Here is a 19,962-nt window from a genome sequence, read left to right on the forward strand (position 1 = left end):
AATATGTAGAAACCTCAGAGAGAGCCACATGTGAGGGATCCCTCTCCCAGGACGGACAGAAGTGCAATAGATGTCAAGTGTTAAGAAAACATCATCAGGATTAAAGTTTTTAGCAGCATCGATGAGGGTAAACATTTTTCAATACTATATGTGAAGCAGTCCTGCTGCAATCATAGTCCCTGGTCAGCAGCAAGATCACGATCCAGCATCAGGATGGGATCCACTATAGTCCACAGTTATTGTCCACTGATCCAGAGCAAAACCACCAATTTTTCTACCATATATCATCAACACAAATACACTTAGATTAGTAGCTTCAAGCTACCTCCACACAAAAAACTTGAGAGAAGAGAATCTTACCTAAAAGTGAACTTATGGATATACAGTATACCTGCATCTGGGTTTGTTTGTCATTATTGTTGATTACATAACAATATGAAAATATTTATAACTCACTTTTGTTTGAGTCAGTTTTGAACGTTTGTGATTGTTTTGAATACGTAACATGAACTCTTAGTAGTGTAGTGTGTGAGTGTGTGTGTGTGTGAGCGACAGAGAGAGAGAGCGGTTTTGACTGCCTACTGTAAGACAGTCTCTCTCTCTCTCTCTCAGCATTACGTACGTCACGTGGAATCCCAAACACTACACAATTAGGAGAAACCGCCAATTCCTAGGCCTATACAGTATACAAAGAATAACTTCAGTATGAGTACAGCATATTTAGCATATTGTTAAAAAAGCCAAGGCTGGCATACGTAAATTAAACATATGACTTACCATCAGAAGAGTTGAAGGCGGCGAGTGTTGGCACTGAACCTCCTCAAGACAGTGTCTTTCCACTCAGTTGAACATTTTCCCGTAAGGTCTTTTTCAAACGCCAGCTGAACCAACTGTCCCTGACCCTCGTTGCTTATGCTTATCGCTCTAACTTCTGCTCTGACTACAGCCGTCAACTCAACCGTGACGCAATTGTAATAATAAATTCAAACACACCAATCAACAATCACACACACACACAGGAAAAAAAAACGTCTGACTTCTACTATAATAAAAATAATTAATTAATACAACACAGTGCATGACTTGGGGGGGCACAGTAAGGCTGTCGGGGGGGCGTGGCCCGCGAATGCCCCCCCATAGCGCGGAAACTGTGAAGGACGGAATCTCAACTATGTGCTCAACAGCCCTCAACCAATTTAGCAGAAGCAACGGCATTACTCAACAACATATTGGCCTCAGCGGAGGCAATCAGGACTCTGTCTGAGGCCTCAACTGTTTGGTAGCAGCCGGTCGTTGCAGCAGCTCCAGGTGTGGAAACACTGGACAGCCACCTAGCAGCTCTCTTTCCGTCCCGGCAGCGCAGCGGCGTGCCACTGTCCGCTGCAGGTCCAGTCAGGAGAAACTGTGCACCTGCACCCCGCTATCAAGCGCAGCAGCACTCCGGCACATGGACATCAAAAGGCATGAGGAGAAAAAGGTAATTATACGTAGTCGGAGTTTGAAATTATCTTTCATATTACCAGTTCAGTAAAGTTGGCAAGATATTCACAGATTCGGACTTCCCGGATCAATAAGTCATAAGCGAAACGTTGTTAAACCCAGTGTTGAGAGTAACGCATTACTGTAATTCCACTACTTTTAGCGGTAACGAGCATGTAACAAAGTATTTTTTTAAATCAAGTAACGCGGTAACGATTACTCAGGGTTCCTACAGGTTTTAACAAGAATTTAAGACCTATTACAAGTAAAATTACTATGAAAGAAGAAATAAGTCACAGAATTACTTACAAAGTAAATTTATATCCATTCAACATAAGAACAATGACTGAACATAACATTACACAAGTCAAACAAGTCCAAAATGGTAACAAATAGAATCAGAAATAACCGAGCCTTGTAATCAATAAAAATGCTTTTTTTTCAAACAGTTTCCCAGTATAACAGGCGCACTCGCTAATGGAGCATTTGACACAGGTGATGGTCCCGAAGCAGGGGCGAACACTGACGAGATGGCAGGAGTTTGTAGTTGGCTTTTCACGTGGGTTTTGTGTTTATCTGACTGGGCATGTGACTCTAAAGCCCTTACACCTAATGTTCCAAGTTTTACTGTTTTCTTGCAAAGAGTACAGTGGGCTTCAAAAGCATTCCTTTCCACTGGTTTTAGCCCTCGCACTAAACGTGCTTTTATGCAACCAAGATGGGTTAAACTTACACTTCCCCATTATTTACAAAATTCATCGACACACGAGTAAAATTTCCCTCTTTTCGCTTGATTGCTGCGCACCTGTTCAGTCTCTAGGCCAGTGGTTCTCAAACTTTTTCTGTCATGCCCCACCTTGGAGCTAGAATATTTTTCATGCCCCACCCGCTACCCTGCCCCAACAAAATTATGACAAAATGGGCCAAGTTTAACATGTGTATTTACATAAAATACACATGAACATTAAATTCACCTTACTTTAAGGAATTTCTGATGTTCAAATAAAAAACTTTTTGTGACATTTGACACTTTTTTCACGGAATAGTGCAATAACTTTGGTTAAATTCAACTGAATTGAAGTACTTTTGGTGACATTTATCACTACATTCCTCAATCAGTCTGTACTTTTTCAAAAATAGAAAAAAAATGTATTAAATTATTATCACTTTGTTACTGAGATGATAAAGCTCAACCAAGAAGAACACATGCATGTGACTGGGGTGTAATGTTTCTAAGTGTCTTCTTAATTTGTTGGGTCTCATACTGTCAGCTGCCAGTTTTCAGACCTAAAATACACACTGGTCTCTCCTCATGTCCTCCTTCATTCACTGTGAAGCCAAGAGCAGGACAGGCTTCACCATACTTTCTTTTCAACTTGGTGTTTGAACACTGTCTCTTGTTTGTCACTGACCGGCGGCTGCACGGGAACGAGCTCTGATCTCACTGTGTGTCTCTCTGAGCGAATGAGTGGAGGCGGAGCCTCGGGGCCTGTGTGTGCTGTCTGGGGGGGACACGCACACACACACACACACACGCATTCGCCCGCACAACACTGTACAGCGAGCCGCTGCAGAGCCGCGGGTTGCCGACTGGCTACGGCGAAAGAACGATTTATTTACTGTTCCACAGTTAAAGAGATGCGGACGTCAAAACATTAGTTCCGCCTCACATTTCCCCTCCGGGCCGCGCGCCCCACCTGTAATGCCTCTGCGCCCCACCAGGCACTGGGTGTTCGCTGATAAATCCTCACCGGGGGCTGCAAAGTTAGCGATTATTGGTTCCGTGCTGATCTATTTCCTTAAGAATTGTTGCGTGGGGGGACATTTTGCAGCGTGGACCTTTCCCCAAAACACATTTACTGGAGAACAAGTGTTACTTTAACCTCCCCGAGGCTCCGGACCACTCCGTGAAGAAGGAGGAGGAGACGTTTCTTTCCCTCTTAACGGTGACACTTTATTTTCTCGCTGTACAGCAGCAGCATCACTCCCATCACGCTGTCATTGGTCATTCACTTTATGTTGTTCACACATTTTAACTCCTTTTCCCAAGAATCACATTCTCACTGTGTGTCTCTCTGAGCGAATGAGTGGGTGCGGAGCCCCGGGGCCTGTGTGTGTGTGCTGTCTGGGGGCACACGCACACACACACGCATTCGCCCGCACAACACTGTACAGGGAGCCGCTGCAGAGCCGCGGGTTGCGACCACAGACTGTATTGCGACTCCTGGCTACGGCGAAAGAACGATGTGTTTACGGTTCCACCGTTAAAGAGATGCCGACGTCAAAACTTATGTTCCACCTCACATTTCCCCCTCCCAATGACACAGTTTGAGAATCCATACATTTTTAAGACCTGGCCGAATCAAATTTAAGACCTTTTTAAGACTTTTTAAGGCCTAAAATTTCGATTATTAAATTTAAGACCTTTTAAGACTTTTTAAGACCCCGCGGGAACCCTGTTACTGATATTTAAATGATTTTGTTACTCGCGTTACTCTCTTTTGTGAAAAATGAACACTTGCAGACAAGAAGACAAGGTTGGATGTCAGACTATATTTTCACGGACCGGCCTGGAACAGACTCTGGTGACATCAACAGATATTTTTTTTTATTTAACGAAATTAACGAATTGTTAATACGCGGCCTCAAATTAATTATTGCATGGTAAGTTATCAGCAAGACGGAGACGAACGGATCCCAAAGCTCCATCACGCACACGCTGCGCTTCTGTGCGCTTTGGAGAGCTTGTTTTGTTATTTAAAATAAAAAATTAGTTAGTTCAAAAATGTTTCCACCGATGTCACTACAGATATGATGTCGGAAATGGAAACAGAGTTTTTAGTGCTGTTGTGGCGATCTCAGGGTATTCTGCCGTGACTTTAATCCAGGATACCAGCAGAGTTGTTTTCTCAAACATATTTTTAAGGCTGCCGTCACTTGTGATCTCCAGCAGCTGATCTTCTTCTTAAACAGACATGCTGGATTCACCGGGTTTGTTGACAAATTGGTCCGACAAATAACGTGTTGGTTTGTGTTAACGGAGAGGATCCTTTAAGCACAAACGCTGCATAATTCCCACCGTAGTAATGTAGACAACGGACTACAGGCAAGTTTTCATCAATATGAATCGTCCTCCGTGATGGACACATAACATTGGTGTCTATGTACAGCTTGCTGAGAAACGAGTGCGCAGGGACCTTCTACAAAGTGCAACACCGAAAAGAGATAGTACAAAAATATTCAATAACCTCACCGTAATACTGTATATTCTCACCAAAATCATGTCACAGATCCAGGGTTTCCATCACGGTGGACGACTCATATTGATGAAAACTCGCCTGTTGCCCACATTACTACCGTGGGAATTATGCAGCGTTTGTGTTTTAACAACGTTTCGCTTAAGACTTATTGATCCAGGAAGTCCGAATCTGAGAATGTCTTGCCCTCCCTCTCTCACACACCCACACACACACACACACACAGTACGACATGTGGTTCTTCATCTCAACTCATGGATTTGACTCCTTAACAAAAAGGGAGTTTGCCACAGCGGACAGATTGGACTTGGAGCAGGCTTTCATATCTTCTTTTCATGAATCGCTTCATTGTGTTGGTTGTGGGACGTCCTCTCTCATGTGCATGGTAACCAGTTTGTTGCTATGCTCGTTGCACTTTCTGTGGTTTTGCTCTGTGTCTGACCTTGTGCCTGAGTCAAGAAGATGTACATCATTCAAATTGAGGGAAACAGTTTTAGTGTTATCTCAACGGTCCCTCTCTTGACAGGTGTTAATTTTACAGGCGGTTTTCAGCATCATCAACCCACAACACCAGGACTGCCTTGTGAACCAGCCAACGAGGCACTGCCGCGCGTACAAGAACCTCTGTCACGCCCTGTATATCAATATATAAACTTTGTGCGCACTCTGTCTAAGCGCCATTTTTTCCTGTGCAGGACTGATGGCCCATGCATGGACCCATGCTAGACACCGCAGTTTCCTGACCTGTGACCTCTGAATAAACTTGCTTAATTTTAACTTGAGAACGACGACTCCTGCCTTTGATTTCCACCCGCAACAAAAGCATTTTTTGTTGTTGTAATATCCCCATCTTCTTTGTAGCCTCCAGTTTCTAATGGGCTGCGGCAATAAGCTGGTGTCCCCTTAACTCCAGGAGTGCCAGGAGCTGAATGGAATGCTAATCCATAAGATTTTTAGAACCAGAGGCCTGTATGTGAGACCATCAAGGACCCTTTTAGTAAGTTTGCTTTCTTTCTTTTATTTGTTTTTAATACATTTCACTAAATAAAATTGTATCTTTCGAAAATGGAACGTAAACTGTTTATTACTAGTAGCAGTATACAATATATATTCAATTAAAGCAAAGGTTTGAGAGCAATCAAACCAGAGAAAAGCGCAAACAAAGGTTTCTTGTTCGAATCGGTCAAACAATAACTTGGTCCAATATGGTTATTTAATTTCAAAGTTGTAATTTTTGCTTTTGATATATATTTTTGGTCTTCTTTCTTTTCTTTTTAAGACTGACTCAGATGAAGAAAATTAATGTTCCCACATCACTACCAGATCAACAAGTTGTGCAACTGAGGACAAGGATGATGACTGTTTGGAAGTTGATGGTCCACAAATCCACACTGACAGACCTAGCACCATCAGGGTTGCTACAATGGATGGAGATGGCAACCCTGGAACTAGCGGTCATGATGAAGACTACTCTTCATATTTAACACTTATGGCTGCTCATCCTGATGACTCTTCAGATGATGAGGAATTAAACCAGGCTATAATTGCCAGTATGGAGAGTCAAATGTGAGTAGCACAAACACAGAATGTGTCAACTATTGAGGATGATGTGATCAGATAGTTGATGTGAACTATTTCATCTTAAGATTATTTTGTCATATCTGATCATTTGTTTTTGATGTTGTTTTTATAGTGCAGAAAAGGTCCCGGTTCAAGAGATACTGCTGGAACTCTCAAGCAAAATTAGCACAAAACAACAGTGCAAATTTAATATAAATCGGTCTGCTGTCTGGGAGGGAGCCGTGAGAGGATTCCAAAGGGTGTCCTATAACCCCAACTTAATGATCTGTGTAAAATTCTCAGATGACATGGGAAGAAATGAGGAAGGGATTGATTTAGGAGGGCCAAGGAGAGAATTATTGAGGCTGCTGATGGAGACCATGGCCAGGTCACCCATGTTTGAGGGAAAAGAAAACAGCAAGATCTTGGCTCTTGACAGTGCTGGTAATGACCATTTTAAATTATGGGGATTTTTTTACATACAACTTTTAGCTTTTGAACTGATTTACAATTTATTTAATGGCACAATGAAATCCATGCTTTTATGTGGTAGTGGGTCTTTATGTATTTATCAATATTACATTTCCTTTCATCCCATTGTTTTGAAGCTCTAAGAGAGGACCGGTACTTCACAGCTGGCATAGCCATTGCTGTAAGCTTGGTACATGGCGGTCCGCCACCAAACTTCTTCTCACCAACAGTATTTTCTCTTCTGGTTGATGGTTCAGCAAAACCAGTGCTAGAAGACATAGCTGACATGGAACTTTTGGAAAAAGTCCAAAAGGTCAGTTGGTAGTCTAAATGTTATCTTGCATTAGAATTAGGTTACATTACAATATTCTCTTGCCGTTTTCCATTTTGAGAGAGAGTACCAATCCAGCCCAGTCTGCTCATTGCTGAATGCTCACTTCCTATAGGTTGTCAGCAAAGTGTATTTTCCTTATTGTTTATCACATTGTAGCTATGTGGAAGAAAACAAGTTAGGGCACCCTTGGACACCCTTGGTAATTATGCAGACGTCCAGTGTCTGGGTTCTTACTAATAAGTAGCCTCCATAACAAACCGTCCTGATGCTCCTTGTGATGCTAGGTATCTGAAAGTACAACCCTTGAGGACCTTGAGATGATAAAGGAACCTCTACTTGACTACTTGGCCACTACTGAGGCCTATGCGATCTATAGGAGACAGGGATTTGCTGGTACATGACATTGTCATGTTCCAGGTCATCTACAGGGTTCAAGGTCCATTTCAAAGGTATTCAGAGGTGTTGGTTGTTTGCAGTCAGATTAATCAGAATAGAAATCAGAATTTTACCCATAGACCAACAAAATATATTATTTTTATATAAAACTAAGTAAATTGACAATGCACAAGTGAATTAGGAACCCTAATTCAATTCTGCAAAATTCCATGTTATTTGTACAGATTCTGTGAAGGACTGAAAACTCTTGGGGTTCTGGAGAAAATCCGAAGGCATCCAGACAGCTTTCGCCCCCTATTCTGCTATGAGCCAAGCACTCTGACTGCTGACCAGGTGGATGATGTTTTCAGAATTTGGCTGTCTCCAGAAGGGAGCAACAAGAGAGCTGCTGAGGAGATAGTTGATACCCCCTGGAGAGACCATCTCCAGGATGCAGAGGGTAATTGACAGTTTAGTGTAAAAGTAAACCTATGTGTCCATTTATATTTTAGTGTTATTGTTTTTTATTTTTGTGCTTTTTTGTGTGTTTTTTTTTTTTACAAAACATACTTGTATAACAAAACGATATAGCTTAAACTTACTTACTTTCTTGGTTGTAATGTCATCAAGTAGCACCTTGAGATTGTTAAAAGATGAAAGGTGTTTTTTTAAATATATTGATATAAGAGTTATTCAGTTTTTTCAAGTACAATACTCTTATTTGACAATTTATTTAATATCAACTGATATGAGTTGTTGTTTCATATTCATGTTAATTGGACCACCTACCACTTACAATGTTTTTCCTGTTTTTATAGAGGAAGAAGGGCCATCCAAACTACAAAAAATATTGGACACTATAGATCCTTTGGCGTATGGCATGACGGCGTCTAAATGACCGCCCAATGGGATCCACTTGATCGAGGCTCTGTCTGACCCGCCAACGCTGAACCCTTAAGCCACGTGATCTCAGGCTTCCAAGAACGTATGCTTCACCTGCATTTGGAGTGTTCTGTAGTATATTAGTCACAACGCTGTCCAGGTCTTGATTTGACAATATTGCATATCTTAATGGCTCAACTCCCAGAGTTTGTCTGTGTCTGTATAGGGTTCTTCGACTGGTTACAAAGCACAATGCAATTCTCTGCCATGTCATACCAATGGATACACAGTGAGCAATCTGTTCGGCGGCTATGCTGTATCATCAAGCTCTCTATAAAGCCTCTCCTGACCGAAATTGTTGGACTCCTCCCTTTGCAATGAGTCAATGCATTGCAGAGCACTAGTAAAAAAACTTATAATATCCTCTTCATTGCCTCTTGTAGTGGAAAATGATACTGTTCCTGTAGTGCCTGTAAGGTCAACACAGGTTCAAATGTATCTGATCATAAGTTCTTCTGTTTTCAAGTGACCTGGGTTCATATGAGTCATTTAACTGTGTTTGTTCCTGAAACTTTCTCTAAAAATCTATTGTTGGAGATCGTGTCTAGACACTGTCTCGTCAAAGTTCCTGTTTCAAATGCTAAATCTTAAGTTTCTTTATGATGTTATTGATGCTGTGATCAGATGATCTGCCTGTCCACGTGTGCTGTTCATGTGTTTGTGTAAATTCCCTCTGAGTGTTTTGAGGAACTTGGGGGGGCTTCATAACTGCCATTTCCTGAGAGACTCATTGCACTCTCAAGCAGACAGCCTTGCTCTCAGTTTGATTGTGTCCGGAGCTTCGTTAATAAAAGACAGACTAGCTGTTTGTTTGATTCACTCTTTATTCCTGATGACGACGTAAAATTGCCATTAACACTCTCACCTAAAAAAATAAAGTTTGGACGTGAAAAACAAGGAGGATCAGGTGAACATGCATTGTGGTTGAAGTACTACTTCAAATCCAGTAAAAGCACATGCACTTCCTGGTGTGGACCTTTTTAATTGTAATGCTCGTATTCACCTCTGAACCGTTATATTCCACAATACTATGCAAGAGCATTTCAGTAGTGTGTGTGAGAGCATTTCACTAGTATGTGTGTGAGATTTTCAGTAGTGTGTGTGTGAGAGCATTTCAGTAGTGTGTGTGAGAGCTTTTCAGTAGTGTGTGTGTGAGAGCTTTTCAGTAGTGTGTGTGAGGGCATTTCAGTAGTGTGTGTGAGAGCTTTTCAGTAGTGTGTGTGAGCGGCATTTTTCAGTTGTTTGTGTGAGAGCATTTCAGTAGTGTGTGTGAGAGCGTATAGTTTTTCAGTAGTGTGTGTGAGAGCATTACAGTAGTGTGTGTGAGAGCGTATAGTTTCTCAGTAGTGTGTGTGAGAGCATTTCAGTTGTGTGTGTAAGCGTATAGTTTTTCAGTAGTGTGTGTGAGAGCATTTCATATGTGTGTGTGAGAGCTTTTCAGTTGTGTGTGTGAGAGGGTATTCTGAATAATGTCCCTCACTGCCCCTCATACAATGTCATGCCCATAAAGCTTATTTTGAATTGAACATTTTTAATCGAGAAAGACAGAGAGAGTAGTTTGACAGACACATCTGTAATTTCTTATCACAATAAAAGACCCAATCAGTGCCACACAGATTAAAATCATTTTTTTCTGTTATATTATAGATTGTAACATGATTAACCTAGTCCTATCTCAATTTGCTCACTTGTTTATGCATTGTTTTTTTATAAATAACATTTTCAAATGTTACATGTGAATGTTTGATTGTCTTTAATATTGTATTTGAGCGTTGGCAACACATGTGAATGTCATTCCAATAAAGCTTATTCAAATGAAAACCTTTAAAGACTCAAACAGCAGCGTCAAACATATTAATTCAAAGGTTGTATCTGCTGTTGCAACATGATCAACTAAATACCACCATCTCCACTGTCTTGTTTGTTTTTTTACATTCATATTGTGAATTTGAATGTTTCTTTGGTTGCCTTTAATATTGTATCGTGCTCTGGCGTCACATATCCAGTGTTGGGAGTAAAGTTACTTTGTAACGCGTTACTTTGTAACTCCTGTAATTCCACTACTTTTAGCGGTAACGAGCATGTAACGAAGTATTTTTTTAAATCAAGTAACGCAGTTACAATTACTGAAATTTAAATGATTTTGTTACTCTCTTTTGTGAAAAATGAACACGTGCAGACAAGAAGACAAGGTTGGATGTCAGACTATATTTTCACGGACCGCCCGGTAGCCTCACTTTATATTTTGTTATTTAAAATATAAAATGAATTTGTTAGTTAAAAATAATTCCACCGATGTCACTACAGATATGATGTCGGAAATGGCGACAGAGTTTTTAGTGCTGTTGTGGCGATCTCAGGGTATTCTGCCGTGACTTCAATCCAGGACACCGGCAGAGTTGTTTTCTCAAACATATTTTTAAGGCCGCTGTCACTTGTGATCTCCAGCAGCTGTATTCTTCTTAAACAGAAATGCTGGATTCACCTGGTTTGTTGACAAATGGGTCCGACCAATAACGTGTTGGTTTGTGTTCAGCAAAAAAGTGACTTGACCGAGACAAGCGTCCTGACATGCATAAAGCACGAGTCATAACGGAGAGGATCGGGTAATTTTTCAAAATAAAAACTGTGTTTTTATCCAGACATAAAAGTAACTTAAAAGTTTCTTTCCCTAGTAACTAATTACTTTTGATATACAGTAACTGGTGAAGTAATTCAATTACTTTTAAAAGAAGTAACTAGTTACTGTAATTAAGTACTAATTTTCAGTAACTTGCCCAACACTGCGCATATCACAGTCATAACATCTAAAAAGTTATTCAAATTGCAACAGGGCAATCGAGTCAGAGGAGTCTGTGCCCACATCCTCCAACAGGGGGCGCTCGGTGTATGCACTTTGAACGCGGCAGGCCTGCTGCAGTCTGTCACATTATTATCAGTGGCGGAGCCAGGGAATTTCCATTGGGGTGGCCAGGATGGGGCCAGTGATAATTTTTGGGTGGCAAGCATGTGTCTCACCAGGCGATGCAGAGCTATTTAAGACACATATAGGAAACATCTCAACATTATTCGGAATTCAGGTGAAAAAAAAGAATACACTTATTCTGTATTCATACTTGGTTTTAAACTGTGTTGATTTACCGATTGCTATTTGTGTTTTTATTTGTATTGTACGACTGAGTCGAACAATGGTTGTAGAGATATGCAATGACAGTAAGGTACTCTATTTTATAGTAGAGATGTCCTCAGTTTATGGCGACAAGCCAAGTCAATTCTCTCAGTGTATCATCAGGAATACAAAACAAGGATGCAAAATTAGAAGTGCAATGTTTTTTTAATCAAGTCTGATCACAATATGGATTTTTCTTTAAATAACAAAAAGTATAAAATACTGAGCTAATGTATAGAAATATGAAAATAAATAAAATAACATCCTGAATACAATTTGCTGAATTACAACAAATGTAAATATGACAAGCATTAACAGCCTGTTTATATAAGCAGTGTCAATTTTTCTTCAATTCGATCCATAAACATCTATCAAACACATAATAACAAACATCATATTCACAATGGGTATTAGGCGGAGTCTGCAAGAATGATTCAAGTTTGAGCCACATTTACACATATCAGACAGAGAATCCAAACAGTGACATCTCATGAAAACTGAACACTTAAATGACTGTCCTTAAAGATCTAAAGATTAGCCTCCTGTATATAACAGAGGCATTGAACACTTTGATACTTTCCTTTGTGTTATAAAAAATAGTGCCTCTTAAAAAAACAATTGCCTCGAAGCCCTTGGGGATTATTTACATGGAATCTTCCAATGCAGAACTTCTAACTGCATTATTGAAACTGTTTACATCATCACTTCATCATATCATTGTTTACACACTCATTTCAGACGTATTCTGCGGTTATTGTGATTAGCAGCAAATCGATTAACAAATTCATCCAAGTCCAGGGACTTTGCTCGTCTGGACTCCACACTTAAAATACCCAGACTGCTCAGTCGATCATCATCCATAGTGGATCAAGTGTGTCTTTATTAACTTGAGTGTGGAAAAGCTGCGTTCACAGGAGGCAGTACTGACTGGTATGGCAATAGCAATTTTGCATAACCTGAAGAGCTCATGGAATACCTCTTTAAAGGGTTCAACGAATTTAGTGAGTTCTACTAGGCTAGAGGGCTTCTGTATGCCAGATTTGACTTTTCTCTCTAGGATTCTTTTCATTTGGTGTAACTCGTGTTTGAGGTCATCTGTGTTACATTCATAAATAGAAGCAAATGCAAATAGAGCTTGCTCTTGGCAAAATGTATTACTTGACGGATTTAAGGCTTGGATTCCCAACATTATTTCACAATTTGGTTTAGCAAATCGTCTGTTTAGCTCACTGAGCATGTTATCCAGCACAGGGTAAAATATGCTGATACGGAAAGTGTCCATACTCTGCTCTGAACGCTCACCCGTTGAGGACATGACAGCATGTCCATCTAGCCACCGGCTCTGTTTTGTCTTTCTTTTTGAAGTAGGTTCCACCTCTACATCACATTTTTCAGCAGTATTTAAGATTTCTCTCCAGAGTCCTTCAAAGTAGGATTCATCCCTGTAAGCTTGAACATTTTGCACAAGGGCTTGAACTAGATCCACAGCTGAACACAAATCAAGAGAGGGAGACTGTAGCATGTCAGAGAGACACCTTGCATCACCAAAAACCTTATTGCATATCACCAAAAGTCCAATGAACTGCAGGTCAAATTGAGCGAGCAGGCCTCGTGCATCAATGCATCTATCGCCACTGTTTTCTGAAGCCACTTCTACAAGGAGACGCATGATGGCAGGTAGTCTATCAAGAACAGTGTGGCAAGCTATATGCCGGCAAGCCCACCTTGTTTCACTCAATCGCTGAAGTTCTCTGGGTGCTCCAGGATACATTTCTTTCTGTATGTTCAGCCACTTGTTGTGAATGTACGAGCCAGACACAAATACATAGAGTCTCTGCAACAATGCGAAAAAACATTCAGCTTGTGGTACTGCCTTAACTGTGTCCACAAGAACAAGATTAAGACAATGGGCATTACAATGGACATAAAAGGCCTGTTTTGCCACCTCTTTAATACGAGCCTGAACGCCTGAGTGCTTGCCACTCATGACAGAAGCCCCATCATATGATTGCCCGATCAGGTTACTTTTGTATTCCAAGCCACATCTCTCAAGTAGCTGTATTATTTTATGCGTCAGGCCTGCAGCATCTAGGCGGTCTGCAGATTCAAAGTGCAAAAAGCTCTCTTTTACGGCTCCTGCATAATAATATCTTAACACTAAAGAGATCTGCTCCTTTTTTTTAAGGTCTTTAGTTTCATCTGCCATAAGGGAAAAGACTTCACTCTCCTTGACTTCGTTTATGATGGAAGCGCGTACCATTTCAGCTAATGTATCCAAAATTTCATTTTGAATTTGTTGGCTCGTGTATTTTGCATTGCGAGGCCCTGTCATTTTCTTTTTAACAACTGGGTCATGTTTAGCAATCATGTCCAATATAGCCAAGAAGTTTCCCCTGTTGTCTGCATCTACTGTCTCCTTGTGTCCCCTCTGTGAAATATTCTGGGTTGCAGTTAACAGTAGGACTTCTGCTAAACTTTTTATGTAGGCACGATTTTCCTCTATCTGCTTATGATGTTCTTTACTTAAAGTACTCATTAACAAGGCATCAGCTTTATCTGCTCTCTCATATTCTTTCTAAGCAATCATTGCATTTGTGTGACCCTCTCCCTTTGCATGTCCACAAAACCCTCCATCTCTGAATGTTGCCTTTTTCCAGTTTTTAAAACCCAAGGCTGACGTAAACACTGACTCTGTGTGTGGGAGGCCAAAATGCCTGCATGCATAACAGTATGCTGAGTCTTGTGACAGTGAATATTCAAGCCATGTGTGGATAGAGTACCACGATGCCTGAAAGTGTCTGCGCCTGTCGCCCTGGAGTGTCCTCGGATAGAGTTTCAGACGTGGCTGGACTGGACTATCAGTTCTTGATTTGGAAATGTCTGTTTAAAAATGGAAAAAAAGGCATATTCAATTATTAAATTACAGCAGAGATTAATAATCAAGATAAACTCATACATTGGAGTGTACTATCCCATGTTACATCTAATGGATTATCTGAACACTATAATCTTCTTAAAAACGTTATAGATTTGAGGCCATTCATCCAACTCTACTCCAGTTGAGGTGAGTGGTATGACTCATACCTGTTTATGAATTATCAGGCCACTGTATCAGATTGGGCAAAACTGAAGTGGAATTAAAGTGTCCAGTATGTGTGAAAGAGAGAGTATACCTGGAGGTCCACTTGGGCCGCCACTCGTTGTTGGAGGCTCATCTCTCTCGCTGTCTGAATCTTCTCTGTGGGAATCTAAATATATATATTAAAAACATTAATAGGTGTTTAAAGTATTTTCCACAAGGTGTAATGATCCACTATCCAATTTCACAGATACAAAAGATTAAAATTCATTTTCTACAGCATTAAACATATTCAATATAAACTTGTGGACAATATCGATGGAAAAGTTAGCAGAAGAGTACAACATACAATGTAAGATTGACAATTTACCTGGGGATCCACTGGGGCCACTCCTCAGGGAGGACTCTTCTGTCCTGCTCTCAATCAATCTTTCAGAAACATCTAAAATAATTACAATAAGGTGTACAGGTAATTTTCCTAAAGGTTTTATAATGCATGCTATATAGTGTTTAACAAACACACTATAAGCTAAAGTATAATATTAGTGAAAGTGTCTCTGGGTAGCAAATACAAATATGCCATACTTTAATGTAATGAAAAAACTAACTGATATGTTATACAATGCACTTTCAACCTGACCTGTATATGAATAGACACACTTTAAGCCAATTGTAAATAAGATAACCTCATACCAAGCTGTACTATATATGAGTCTCTATACTGTATACCTGGAGGTCCATTTAAGTTGCTGCTCTCTGGGGGCTCCTCATCCTCGCTCTCTGCCTGTTTTTTCTCCATCTCATCCTCATTCTTTGCCTTAGCTGTCTTCTTTCCACTTGCCCTGAAGAAGGACGCTATGTCTGCCTTCTTCCTCTTCATTATTTTTCCCTCTTTAATGACACCTATCCAAAATGCATACTGTATATACCTGACACAATCATAACACGTTCTGGCAACAATAGCAGTTAACAGCAAATAACTAGATCAAAAGTCGATCCGAAGTTGCAAAAACAAATGTGTGTAGAGACAAGAGAGAGATTATATTAAAACACTGTACACAATCTCGCACGTAGTTATCAAATACAGCATAGCATATAGCAATTTTAACAGTTTACTATGTTCTCCTCCGATCTAGCTTGCTTCTAAACTTCGCAAAATAGATAGTCATGGGTGGGATAGTCACAGTTATTAGAAGACAAAAACAACATCCATTATGATATCATACCTTTCTGTTTTGGGTTTCTTCACTTAGCCGCAGGTGCCGGTCGAAGCGTCAGGTGGTAACAGGCATTCTCAGGCCATGCTTGAGCCGTTTAATTCAAATACAGGATGTGTGCGCGCTGCGCGTGGCTAAAGGGTCCGACAGTGTACTAGCGGTGCGAGAAAGGTTCCGCATTTTTCCACAGCCGTCAAAACTTTTGACCGCTCTGATGTGGTGCTTGGGGTGGCCAATGGGGTGGCCGAGATTCTACGGGGGGTGGCCGTGGCCACCCCCGGCCACCCCCTGGCTCCGCCATTGATTATTATTATTATTATTATTATTATAATTATCACCTGCAGGACAAATCTCTGCCAACAACACCACAGCAAGTAGCTGCAAAGCCCGCAGCCGGCATTTGCTTAACATCGTAGAGCGTGGGGATGTTTCCTGAAGTGTCCTCAATTGCCTGTATCACCACACCACATTGTTTGTGAAAATACAACAAAATATAAATAGTTGCATTACACAAACTACAAAAAACAAACACACACGTTCTCTGATGAGCGTTTGGGTTGTTTTCCTTCTCCGATGACTGAACCTGTTCATCGAGAACATCGAGAACATCTTTTAAAATCACGTCTGCTGTTAACCAGCAGCAACAAGAGGACACGTTCATTAGAAGCATGTTCACCAACTTCACTCACAAAAACACCGCTCGAGCTTCCGCCTTGTTGATGTGAGGGGATGTTTTCATGTGCCACTTGTTTGGTGTGTGCGCGTTGTAATGATCACTAGCGTCAAACAACAGCACTCTGAGTGGAGCTGGCCACGCGTGTGTATTCTTTGTAACTCCCTGTGTCTCCTATGAACGGTGAGCATCACGTTGTAAAGCCTGGTATTAACTAAGTATGCAGCGTTTATTCTGTGTTCGGACTATCACCAGATGACATGGGGGTTACCTTAAAGCACATCTGGTGTTATACAGCTGACAAAGCAAAGAACCAGACATTTATGTGACGGGCAGTGAAGCACGGACTGTTGCCTACATCTCAGGTGATCTGGATCTGGAGGAGTACAGGAAGTCCAGGTACGCGCTCCGGAATGCTATAAGCAGTGCCAAGAGACTCTACAGTACACTCTACACTTTGTCCCTGGTCCTGGCCTAGGCTGTGGAGATCAAAGAGGCCCAGAAGGGCCGCTGCCCCCCCCCCCCCCCCCTTATTATCCAGTGCAGACGTGTGGAGATCTTTCAACCGGATTAACACACGCAAGGCACCTGGACCTGATGGCATCCCTGGCCAGCACCACATCCTCCACCCTGACTCTCAACACAGCTGGTTCTGCTGTGCTTCTCGTCTATATTCAATTGCTCCATTGTTACCCAGGATCACTGGTGGGCAGTGCTGTTGATGGGCATCGCTCTTATTATGCTAATGGCCGGGTTCATCAAGATCTGCAGCGTCTACACACCCAGCAGCAACCCCAAACTGCCCCCACCCAAACCACTGCCAGGTACAGTAGATGTACATTTATAGTTATACACATGAGTTGCAGACAGATCGCAGCATTCATTGACTCTGTTTGTTTGTTCTGTAGGTACACTGAAACGAAGAAGACAACAGCAAGCAAACCAACAGGCCCGGGGCCAGCGTCCCCAGCAACAGTACAGAGAGAACTATCAGATGGGACAGATGGAACCGATGAGACGCTGAGACACTGGTCAGCTCTTAGTTCTTCCTAGTGCCTACAATGGGAGCACTTCACTCCAAAGAGTTACCTTCACCACAACATTCAAAGAACTTGTAACTGAGATGCTTTCACTGGACAAAAGCCTGAATTTTTTTTTTTTTGTCAGTTTCATTTTTGGGCCTAACAAACTCGCTGAGCTCCTCTGCTCTGAGAGCCAGATCAGCAGTTCCCACAGCTTTTATTGGAAATAAATATTTTTTCCAAAGAGGGACAGGAGCAAAAATCCACTGCTCTCTGTTATGTGGTCTTAATCTTCTTCTTTTTTTTTCAAAGAACTGAGGAGAGAGAAGCAGCTTTGTGTCAGAGTTCGCCTTCCTCCGTCTGTGCAACCTTTTCCTTCCCTGTTCTCCCTCTCAAAAGTGCTGCCATCTTCAGCACAATAGCAGGACTGCAAGTCGCATAAGTTTTTGCTGCCAATCCAAAACAACAGAGACATTTTCTTGGAAGAAAATACATTTAATTGCCAATGTAATGAGATTGTTTAAACAGCAAAACACCACAGCTTTTCCTTTCTAAAGCGGTCATGTTCCTTTGGTTTGCGATTGTACAGATGTTGCAGTAGATATCTTTTTCTCTTTCGAATGAACCTGAACTTCTGTATGACGAAGATTATTTACTGTTTTAATTCACTTTCTCAGGATTATTAACACAACAGCAAACACGTGTGTTGGGAGGGAAAGAGGCTGCATGCATATTTCAGGGCAAAGTCCCTCCTGGCTGATTCCTGTGCAGAAGGGGTCACATTAGCTGCTGTGGGGCGTAGAGGGCAGTTAGTAGATGGTGAAGAAGATGCAGATTATAAAGTCAATTGTTGTCAGATGGAGGGTTGTGGCGGGGGAGATATCTTTTCTAGATATGTATTTTTCTTGGCATGGTTCTGCAGGTGTGTTTACATACTGGTCTTTAGTCTGGGGCTGGAATAAATGGTGAGAGAATATGCAGTCGGACAGGATGGTCTGACATGAGCTCACGTTTACTGTCTCTGTGATTAAACCTGAGTTTATTTACTTCACTTTGAACTGTGCCTTCTGGAGTCACCACTCGCTTAATACTCAGAATTTACCCTATTTTGATGTTCCTGCCCTAATTCTGTGTTTTCTGACTGAGCTTTGACAGATTTCTCCAGCTGTTAAATCTTTTTAGCTACGTTTTTATTCAGCTTCAGTCATTTTTATTATTTGTTTAACTCAAACACTACCATTCACAAGTTCTTGTTTTTTGTCCCCTCAGCTATCTTCGACCTTCTGTTTCTGAATCAGTTTGTCAGCGTGTGAATAAGATCCACCTTCACAGATGAGGAGAAAAAGATCAAACCACCAGAATAGAAAAGAGGTATAGATTTATTGCTTTGGTTTGAATTTGAGTAACAATATATTCATATAAAGTTATTGGCAAGACTTGTGTTTGTGATGATGAGATTGATAATTTTACATAGAACATTAGACACTTAAAAAAAATGAATGTACACTCTGGAATGAAAGTCATCAAAAGGCTGTTGAACTTCTGACTCTGTTCACTGTCTGGTTAATATTTAAATTGGCAAAGGTTCAACTGTTGAAGCAGTTGTTTGTGGAAAGAGATGTAAATATCAGCAGATCACAAGCTGTACTCTAAGAATTACATCATATTCTCAAACATCATGTTCCCTTAATTGTAAACACAGTTTACAAAAATTGCTAGTGTGTTTTCTATCCTCAGTAACACTATGTGTAACATTAGTTTAGTGCCATATATTTCAGAAAATAAAATTAATGATTTCTTATGTGCTCCCTAAATCTGCTTAGCAGAATCTCCTCCCGTTGTGACCTGGTGGGACATTAGAGATCTTGAGTCTGTGGAACATATCGGACAAACCCACACAGGTCTACTGGTTGAGCTTTCTTCTGCGCTGTCTTGGCTTCTCGTCTGCGCAGCGCACAAACACTTTATCTTGTGACAACTCGACATGCTGCTCGTTGTCTGTCATGGCACAAAAAGAGGTTCTGGAAAACAAAAGCAATGTTGACATGAGTGGGTCCTGTGATTAGGAAACAATCCACTAGGGGGCGTTACAAGTCTTCAATAGTGTTGATGTGGAAGGTTTTGTAGTTTATACTGGAACATTTAATTATGCATTATATTAGTGAAGTATTAAACAATCCTCTGAAAATAAAATAATTATGCTTGTTCAAAGTACAGTTTTTAGATTTTTTTATTTTTATAATTTATTATCAATATTTTTATCATTATAAACTATTTCTGATATATTGTACGAATACATACTAATAAAGTCTTATGTACTAGCCCAAATTATTAAGTTGTAGGATTTTCAATTCAAAAACATGATCTCAGCTAAACCATTATGA

The 19,962-nt window shown here is 40.8% G+C and overlaps 2 protein-coding genes and 1 pseudogene across 2 annotated transcripts in view; 1 reads left to right on the plus strand and 2 right to left on the minus strand.

Moving 5' to 3' along the window:
* The first annotated feature begins 3,372 nt into the window (after nucleotides 1-3,372).
* LOC132998183 (G2/M phase-specific E3 ubiquitin-protein ligase-like) lies at nucleotides 3,373-9,383 on the plus strand (annotated as a pseudogene).
* Nucleotides 9,384-11,845: 2,462 nt separating this feature from the next.
* LOC132998181 (zinc finger MYM-type protein 1-like) lies at nucleotides 11,846-15,959 on the minus strand. Its single transcript, XM_061067679.1, has 4 exons — nucleotides 15,893-15,959; nucleotides 15,037-15,108; nucleotides 14,761-14,835; nucleotides 11,846-14,467 (listed from the first exon to the last, which is right to left on the minus strand). Exon 4 carries the CDS (start codon nucleotides 14,121-14,123, stop codon nucleotides 12,441-12,443), a length of 1,683 nt encoding a protein of 560 aa, XP_060923662.1. The 5' UTR covers nucleotides 14,124-14,467; nucleotides 14,761-14,835; nucleotides 15,037-15,108; nucleotides 15,893-15,959; the 3' UTR covers nucleotides 11,846-12,440.
* A 2,980-nt stretch (nucleotides 15,960-18,939) lies between these two features.
* Nucleotides 18,940-19,962, minus strand: part of LOC132998182 (hepatic triacylglycerol lipase-like) — a 37,417-nt gene continuing 36,394 nt past the window's right edge. Inside the window, exon 9 of the mRNA XM_061067681.1 lies at nucleotides 18,940-19,599. Coding sequence (XP_060923664.1) covers nucleotides 19,482-19,599 — 118 coding nt within the window. The 3' untranslated portion in view covers nucleotides 18,940-19,481. The remainder of the gene's footprint in view (nucleotides 19,600-19,962) is intronic.

This window comes from Limanda limanda, chromosome 3 (assembly GCF_963576545.1).
Source record: "Limanda limanda chromosome 3, fLimLim1.1, whole genome shotgun sequence".
Classification (NCBI taxonomy): domain Eukaryota; kingdom Metazoa; phylum Chordata; class Actinopteri; order Pleuronectiformes; family Pleuronectidae; genus Limanda; species Limanda limanda.